General features: G+C 50.7%; 1 protein-coding gene across 1 annotated transcript; it reads left to right on the top strand.

Moving 5' to 3' along the window:
- Window positions 1-2,562: 2,562 nt before the first annotated feature.
- Window positions 2,563-7,486, top strand: PIM2 (Pim-2 proto-oncogene, serine/threonine kinase). The gene is made up of 6 exons (XM_028523050.2): window positions 2,563-2,861; window positions 2,994-3,103; window positions 3,827-3,877; window positions 5,309-5,681; window positions 6,128-6,304; window positions 6,403-7,486. Exons 1-6 carry the CDS (start codon window positions 2,801-2,803, stop codon window positions 6,564-6,566), a joined length of 936 nt encoding a protein of 311 aa, XP_028378851.1. The 5' UTR covers window positions 2,563-2,800; the 3' UTR covers window positions 6,567-7,486.
- Window positions 7,487-8,448: the final 962 nt, after the last annotated feature.

The following is an 8,448-nucleotide window of genomic DNA, read 5'->3' as shown; positions in this document are numbered from 1 at the left end:
CCTGGAGTGTGAGGGGAACAGAGGATTTATCCAACTTCTCTGCCTGCCTCTTTCACCATAAATGTTTGTTCTTTCCTTGTGATCATTTGATGAAGAAATACTTTGGAAAGGCACAATGGATTCTTCACAACAATATGAGTTCAGAGGAAGTGACCAGATGGGCCTCCCTGACTGGATTTTAGAAGCCGAGGAATGGCTAAACTCTGTTTTGTTTTTCATGTCTCCCTGTTCTCTGACACTTATGTGCCCTGACTTAGGGGTAAAGCCAAAGCAGAGAATGGCTGGCCCCCAGGTTTTGTCGAGTGTCTTTTTTGCTGTGCTTCAATAATGGGGCCCCTGAGGAAGGATGCGTGTCCAGCTCTACAGGTGAGGACATGGCTGGCTGCTGAATGGCTGTCCAAGGGATGTTTAGAATCTACTGGTCAGGCATATGTATGTCAGAGAGTTGGTTTGAAACCTTCCTCGGCTTTTTCTTGCTGTGTAGCCTTGGTCAACTCATATGTTCTCTGAGCTTCATGTGGCTCGTGCATGCAATGGGGGTGATTAACACCTACTACTTCAAACTCCCATCTGGTTGTCAGCAATGAGAGAGAATTGAATATGGTCAACATAATGAAAGACAGCACAGGGCCTGGCACATTCCAAGAGCTCAAATGTTAGTAGATATTTATTCTGTTGAAATTTATGCACCATTTGCCCCCGCATACCTCTTCTTGCCTCCAATTACCTTGGCCTCTGCCTAGAATTTGCCCTTCCTCTGTCCCAAGCCCTTAACCATGTCTTTCAAGATGTGTAGAGGGTTGCCTTCTGAAAAGCCCCATTCACATTCTCCCATCTATCTTCAAATGCCTTTACCCCTCCCCCAATAACTACTATTATATTCCTGGTCAAGAGCTATGATGCCTAACTTATCTGTGTATTTCTAATACCTGCAATCCCACCAGGACCTGGTAGGCTTACAGGAGACCCCTAATAAATGGATGAGTAAGGGAGAGTACACGTGTGTATTTGCTTTTTAGGTGTTTCCTATGTATATGTGACTGGTGAGTCCAAGTGTTTGTGCATCTCACACAGTGTTTCTAGTTTGTGTGATGAGGGCTTGTTTCCAGGTGTGTCAGATGGTGAGACTCTTCTGACAGTTTGTGTCTTGTTTCTGGGACGAGTGCATGTTTGTGTAGGTCTGTCTGTGATAGTGCATCTGTGATTTCTTTCTGATGGGGTGAATGTCCATCTGTGTTCCTGTGATGGATTCTGAGTAGCTGTTTCTGAACAGTGACAGTGCTGCATGCCTTCTGGTGTGTGTGTATCTGACTGGGTCCGTGCCTGTTTTTGTAATGCTGCCTATCTATATGGCTCTATCACATACATGTGTATGCCTTTGCAGCAGTGCATGTGTTTCGAGCATCTATGTGGCTTCCTGTGACAGACTCTGGAACTCACATTTCTGGGACAAGTCTTTCTGTGATAGTGCACATCTGATAGTGCCAGTGTCTTTGTGACAAGTTCCGGCAGTGTGTCTGACAGGGACATTTCTGTGTCTTTGTCACATGGTAATGTAGGTCTATGTGAATCTCTCTGGAGTGCCTTTCTGTAACTGTGTGTCATTCTGGGACATGACTCACAGCATGCCTGCCTGACAGTGGATGTCACTTCATGACAGTGCATGACTGCATGTGTGTCTAGGACAACTTTACACAGTATGATGGCATGTGTGTATATCTCATGTGGTACTTCTGTGTGTGTCTCTTCTGAGTGCATGTCTGTCTGTCTGTGGCATGAGGCCTATTTTTCCCAAATGTGTGACTAAGGGTATTTTACCATCTCTTCCAGTTCTCTGCCCCTGTCTCTCATCTGGAGCCACCACCACTCTGGCTTACTCCCACTCCTCAAGAACTCCCCTGCCCCTCTTCCAGATTCTAGACCTGCAGACTGACCTCACAACCAGGCCTAGCTAGGTCTGTCTAGTTTAAGGGCTACAAAAACACCCCAAAGGCCTCCATCTCTGGGATGCTGCCTTTGACCAGCATGTACCCCCTGCTGTGGTGATCAGGGGATTACCATCCCTGGCAGGTGAACAGGATCTTCCAGAATCCCTGGCTTCAGATTAAGAGCGGAAGCCATCGGTCCCCTGTAGGGCCTTTGTCCTTGGTGAGGAGCACCCTATGGAGACAGGGGTCCTGGATAGCCACAGGCCCTGATTCTTAGAAGTCAGGCCTGGTGTTATCTCCATGCTAATTTTGAAACAGCAGCAAACCAACTTGCTAGGAAAGGAGGGGGTGCAGTTATTTTTTATAAATTTATATCTATATATACACGTACACACACATATATAAAAACAATCCCGCGCAACAACCAAAACAAATGCAGTTGCGCCAAAGGGATTCCCAGACCGGTTTCCTCTTCGCGCGCGCCCCCACATTTACATAGAGGCCCCGCCCCCACGGAAGAGCCTGGCGCTTATTTGCATAAGGGGGTACTTGAGACGTTGAGGGTGGTATGCAAATAAGGACTGGTTCCGATTGGCTGGGGTACAGCAGGTGCCGCGTCCGGATTGATCAAAGCCAAGTGGGCGGGGCTGTCGTCCGGGGTGACTCTCTCGGGAGGCGCGTGCCCCGGCACAGTAGCGTTGGGGCTGGAGCGCGCGGAGAATCTTAGCATTGCGCCGTTTGTGGGCGCTTCTGGGCCACCAGTTTCCCTACCTTCCACCCTGGCGCCCCCAAGTCCTGGTTCACCAGCCCCACTGCCCCGGGCGTCTACACCTTGCGGGCTCAGTGGGCTTAATCTGCGCAGCTCCTCCTCCATGTTGAGCAAGCCTCTTCAGGGGCTCGCGGTGGCCCCCGTGACCCCCACGCAGCCGCCAGGTGAGGGAGGCTTCCCTACCGCTAATAGGCCGGGCGGGCTAGAACGGTGGAGGGCGGCGCGGGGGGAGGGGGAGGGGTCGCAGCGGGGCTCAGCACGCGGCTACCCTGACTTCGTCGCCTCCGCCTGCGTAGGAGGCAAGGATCGGGAAGCGTTCGAGGCCGAGTACCGGCTTGGCCCCCTGCTGGGTAAGGGGGGCTTTGGCACTGTCTTCGCAGGACATCGCATCACAGACCGACTCCAGGTATCCGCCACGAGGGTCTGGGGAGGGTCAGGTGTGTGTGTGTGTGGCGGAGGCGGGAGGCCCGGGGCTGGGCTGCTGACTGGGAATGAACCCACAATGTGGTAAGGTCCTAAGAACCAGGACCTGGCTTGCTGAGGGCGTTCGACCCCGCGCCCCCCCCCCCGTGTGTGTGTGTGTGTGTGTGTGTGTGTGTGTGTGTGTGTGTGTGTGTCTGGCGGCTCAGGTGGGCGTGTGGGGGAGGGGCAGGGATTCGGAAAGGCCGGGGAGTGAGACCCGCGAGTGAGGGTGCGGGATCTTGATGACTCTAGACCCTGGGATTCAGAGGATGTGTAAGTGTGTGTGTGAAGGTGGGGACCCAGAGCTGAGATTTGGGATTTTGGAGACAAGGTGTCCAGTATGGAGTCTTGAGGAACAAGACCCTGGGACAGAACCTGGGCGTCTTGAGGCTGGATGGGAAGATGGAATGCTTGGGATGTGAAGAAATTTGGAACTCGGAACCAGGATTGCAGTCCTAAGCCTGAGAATGGAGAGCCCAGGGCTGAGGGTTATGGGAGAGGTGAAGTTGGTCCTGGGGACTTGCGGGCTGGGAGAAACCCCAGCTTGTTTGGGGGTCGTGGTGTGGTGTGGTTGGGGCCACAAAGAAAGACTAAGGTGTGAGGCTCAGGACTGGGAGGGCTCTGGGGGGGTCATCTGCCGGCCCCCTCACTCAGCCTGCTTCTCCAGGTGGCCATCAAAGTGATCCCACGGAATCGCGTGTTGGGCTGGTCCACACTGGTGAGTATCTTTTTCGGCGCCCTTTCTGACCTGGTGGCGCCATGGCTGATGATGGGCCCACTCGCCCCCCGGCCTTTCTATGGATCGTGTGCCTCCCGGGGCCCTGTAACTGGCGAGGAGATCACTCCTCCCAGCCCGTGTTTACTCCCCTGCAGTGACATCCACACCTCCACACAGTTCTGACTCACCCTAGTTTCCCTAGAGCCCTTAGAATCTCCCCTCCAACCCCTCTTTCTCGTCCTCCCTGCTTCAGGGGCTGCCCGCAGGGCATGCTGGTGGGGAAGGGGGGGCAGAGGTCACTGGTTGCTATGGTGACGGTGGCTGCTTCTCTGCCGTTAGCGCGCTAACGGACGCCAGGGCGGGTCTGGGCCGGTTGTAAAGGCGGTAGCGCCCCCTGGTGGGATCCGGGAAGACTGCGCTTGCGCAGTAGCGGAATTTTCATCGCCGTGAGAAAACCTGTTTGCAGCTGTGCAAGTCAGTGAAGTGGCCAGGAGAGGGCCCCACCTCAGGCAGTAACGCTGCTTTTGCAAGTCCCTGTGTGCACGTGGGGCTTCTAGACTGGAACAGCTTTTGTGGCCAGTAACATTTATCCTCCTTATTGAGTAGCAACAGGTATGCCTCCGGTTCTACTTCATAAAATGCTTATTTATTCCAAGTTCCACTAGTCATTTTTATTCAACATGGTTCTAGATGCTTGGTGAGAGTAACAAAATAACGTGATAACACTGAGTTCTTTGTGCCTGTTCCTTTATAATTATTTTCAGCTATTTAACACAACTATATTGAGCACTTACTATGTGCTAGGCACAGTTCTAGGCACTTGGGAAAATATATTTATTGAGAGTTTGGTTTGTAGTAGGTTCTTTTCTACTAATTGCTTTCACCTATTTAACATTTACTGAGCTGCGTATAAGGTACTGTTCTAAACTCTTGGGAGATATCAGTGAACAAAACAAAATATTCCATAATACCCTCATTAAGAACTGCTTCTATGCCCTGGCTGGTGTGGCTCCGTGGGTTGAGCGGCGGCATGCAACCCAAAGGGCCCCTGATTTGAGTCCCAACCCAGGGCACATGCCTGGGTTATGGACCAGGTCCCCAGTAGGGGGTGCACAAGAGGCAACCACATACTGATGTTTCCCTCTCTTTCTCCCTCCCTTCCCCACTAAAAAGGAAAAAAAGAAACTCTTGTTCAAATATTACTGAGCTTCTGTTATGTTCCAGATATGCATGGGCTTTTGACTTGAATCGCCTTCACAATGGCTGTGAGTTTGAGGCCTTTATGATGAGGAAACTGAGGCCCAGGGAAGGAAGTGGTTTGCTCAAAGCCACATAGGAGGCCAAGGGGCTATGATTTAAGTTAGGTGAGAAGTCAGTCTCAGAGCTACTGGCCTAATGTCTGTTCCCTTCCCTCTCCATTTTCCCCCACAGTCAGACTCCGTCACGTGCCCACTGGAAGTAGCACTGCTGTGGAAGGTGGGTGCAGGTGGTGGTCACCCTGGTGTGATCCGCCTGCTTGACTGGTTTGAGACACCAGAGGGCTTCATGCTGGTCCTTGAGCGGCCTTTGCCTGCCCAGGATCTCTTTGACTACATCACAGAACAGGGCCCACTGGGTGAAGCCCGAAGCCGCTGCCTCTTTGCTCAGGTAGTGGCAGCTGTTAGGCACTGCCATGCCCGTGGAGTTGTCCACCGTGACATCAAAGATGAGAATATCCTGATAGACCTTCGCCGAGTCTGTGTCAAACTCATTGATTTTGGTTCCGGCGCCCTGCTTCATGATGAACCCTACACTGACTTTGATGGTAAGACTTCCTTCAATCTCAGTGGGGAGATTTTTTTTTTTATCTTTATGGGCTCTTGACCTTTGCAGGGGAGGGGTATCCTGTAATCCTTAATCTACATTGCACCTTATAAGGTTCTTGATTTTGAATATTGATGGTTCTCATGCCTTGCCCTCTATTAAATCCATCTTTTCACAGTGCCCTGACCTTGTTCTGGGTTCTTACTCTGGTGAGGGGATCCTGTTTCCTGAAAGCTTTCTGGTGAGGGTAGCCTACTATTATTTTTAAGTGCTTTTTGTCCTGTGAGGGGACTCTGTCATCCTAACTACTCTTATTCTGGTGATGAGACCCTGCTGTTACACTTAAAAGAGTTCCAATTGTGGTGACAGGACCATATACTTTCTGAGGAGGGTGGGATGGCAGAAGGGCATTATCAGAGAGTAGTCTAACCTCTGGCTTGTGTGCAGGAACAAGAGTGTACAGCCCCCCGGAGTGGATCTCTCGTAACCAGTACCATGCACTCCCAGCCACTGTCTGGTCACTGGGTATCCTTCTCTATGACATGGTGTGCGGGGACATTCCCTTTGAGAGGGACCAGGAGATTTTGGAGGCTGAGCTCCACTTCCCTGCCCATGTATCCCCAGGTGAGGCTCTTACTGGCCCTAGCACAGTGGGCTCCATACCTCCCTGGGCCTCATGCTCCTAACTAACTGCCAATTTCCTGTGTGTTTCTGACCTGCAGACTGTTGTGCCCTAATCCGCCGGTGCCTGGCCCCCAAACCTTCTGCCCGACCTTCGCTGGAGGAGATCCTGCTGGATCCCTGGATGCAGACACCAGCTGAGGATGCACCCCCTAATACCCCTAAAGGGGGTCCTACCCCTTTGGCCTGGTCCCTGCTGCCCTAGTTGGGATAGCCATCCCATGGCCATGCCACAAGGATAGAAGGACATCTGTTGACCTGGTTTTACAGGTTATTAAAAATCCAGTGTTACTAGGGTCAGAGATTGGGGGTCTGGGATCAGAAAACATAAGCCAAGTTTGCCCAGTCCCCATCCCAATCCTGATGAGGAGCCTTCCTCCCAGAATTCACGGTTTTTATTCTGGAGGGAGGACTTCCTTTCTTCTTGTTTTGCTAAGGATGTTTATTTGGTTGAAGTTAATTCCATTCTGAGCCCCAGGACTCTTATTCTGATGTGTTAAAAACCCTTACACTGGCACCTCCTGCCTGCTACCACCACACAAACTTAGTTAAAATGCTCTAACTTGGGCAAGGGTGCTTTCCTTTTAAAAACCCCAGTAGTTGTTATTTTAGTAAAGGGACTCTTTAGTCTAGGGTTCCATGTTAAGTCACACTGCTTGCCTACCTCAGCCCAGTGTTGCTTATTCTGGGGGAGGTAATGCCCTATTGTTATCCCAGGGCTTTTTTTTTTTAACTTTTTGTTTGTTTTTGGTGAAGGGACCCTACTCTGTTATTCCAAGTGCTCTTATTCTGGTGAGGAAAAACCCTACTTCCAAGATTTGGGAAGGCATGGGAGATGGACACCACCAGAGTCCACTAGGATGGGGTGGATGGGTTTTTGGGGGGGTGGGGGAAATAAGTCTTGTTGTTTGTTATCCTGGGGCCTCCCCCTCCACCTTTTTTGGATTCTTGCTGCCTCCTTGTGAGCCAGGATTGTCCAGTTGCTGAGATGTAAATACTTGTGTATTGGGAGGAAGGGAGCTCCAACTGTGTCATCCTCTCCCTTTTCCACCTGCCTGGATTATTTAAAAAGCCATGTGTGGGAACTCACTATTTAATAAACATAATAGAATCACAAATGAGTGACCAGTTGTCGCAATGAAGCATCTGTGGAGCGTCTACTGCATGCTGAGCCAAGAGGGAGATGGGCTAGATTTCACCTCTAGAGGTTTCAGTGTTGCGATGCCATCCTAAAGATCTTTTTATGTATTCATTTAAACAGGACTACAAAGAAAAACTTGACAACATCCACTTCCTAGCTCCTACACGTAATGATCAGTATGTGCAGGTCTCCATTGGACATAGACTTTGAAGATGTTTGGGACACATCTGCAATTAAATATGGCTAGCTCAGGCAGAAAAAAAAATGCTTTTTCCCAAACTCTAGGGAGGAAGTAAGTTTCTTCACCACTGGAAGAACCCTTTCGGGCCACTGGTGAGGGTAGGACTAGGTTTGAGTGACACAGGAATCTTCCCAGCCTGTGATGTCTAATAACTGGCATGTGAGTCACCTGTATTGCCTTTACCTTTTTGACTCTCCATAATCTCCTTAACTGCTCATCCCTGTCATTTCTCCTTTTCTTAATTCTTAACTGCCCTCTTCTATCTGGTTTTAACTGTACCCTCGATTCTGCTTTCAAAAGCTAATCTGTAAGCTTTTCACTTGCTGTTTTACCAGTTCACCTCTCAATTCTTTTCCATCTCGCTGTTGGCTTATTTGTCCTCCCTTCTGTCTCAAACTTTCCTGTGCCTTTTCACGTGTATATCCTAAACTGCCCTAATATCTGCTAGTGGACCTGCATGACCCTCACCTGTGCCGCCGCCGCCTCGGGCGTTCGCTCCCAAAAGCCCACCAACTCTCCAGGGGGTGGGGCCTCGACCAGAGAGGGTAAAGGAACTTCTGCCCAACCTGGAGACACCTACTTTTGATGCGGCGGGGGGCGGGGGGGTGCCATCAGAAGACCGTCTCAATAAGCAGTCGAGGTAGAAGCAGGGCAACTGAACCAATGAGACGAAGAGACAGGATGTGCGGGTGATAGGGCAAGCGA

Source organism: Phyllostomus discolor, chromosome X, assembly GCF_004126475.2.
Source record: "Phyllostomus discolor isolate MPI-MPIP mPhyDis1 chromosome X, mPhyDis1.pri.v3, whole genome shotgun sequence".
In the NCBI taxonomy this organism is placed as follows: domain Eukaryota; kingdom Metazoa; phylum Chordata; class Mammalia; order Chiroptera; family Phyllostomidae; genus Phyllostomus; species Phyllostomus discolor.
This window is presented reverse-complemented; position numbering and strand designations above follow the sequence as displayed.

Excerpts from the sequence above, each read along its gene's own strand:
- PIM2 (XM_028523050.2), top strand. The coding sequence starts at position 2,801 with ATGTTGAGCAAGCCTCTTCAGGGGCTCGCGGTGGCCCCCGTGACCCCC. Across the intron at positions 2,862-2,993 it reads GACCCCCACGCAGCCGCCAG|GAGGCAAGGATCGGGAAGCG; the intron begins GTGAGGGAGGCT and ends CCGCCTGCGTAG. Across the intron at positions 3,104-3,826 it reads GCATCACAGACCGACTCCAG|GTGGCCATCAAAGTGATCCC; the intron begins GTATCCGCCACG and ends CTGCTTCTCCAG.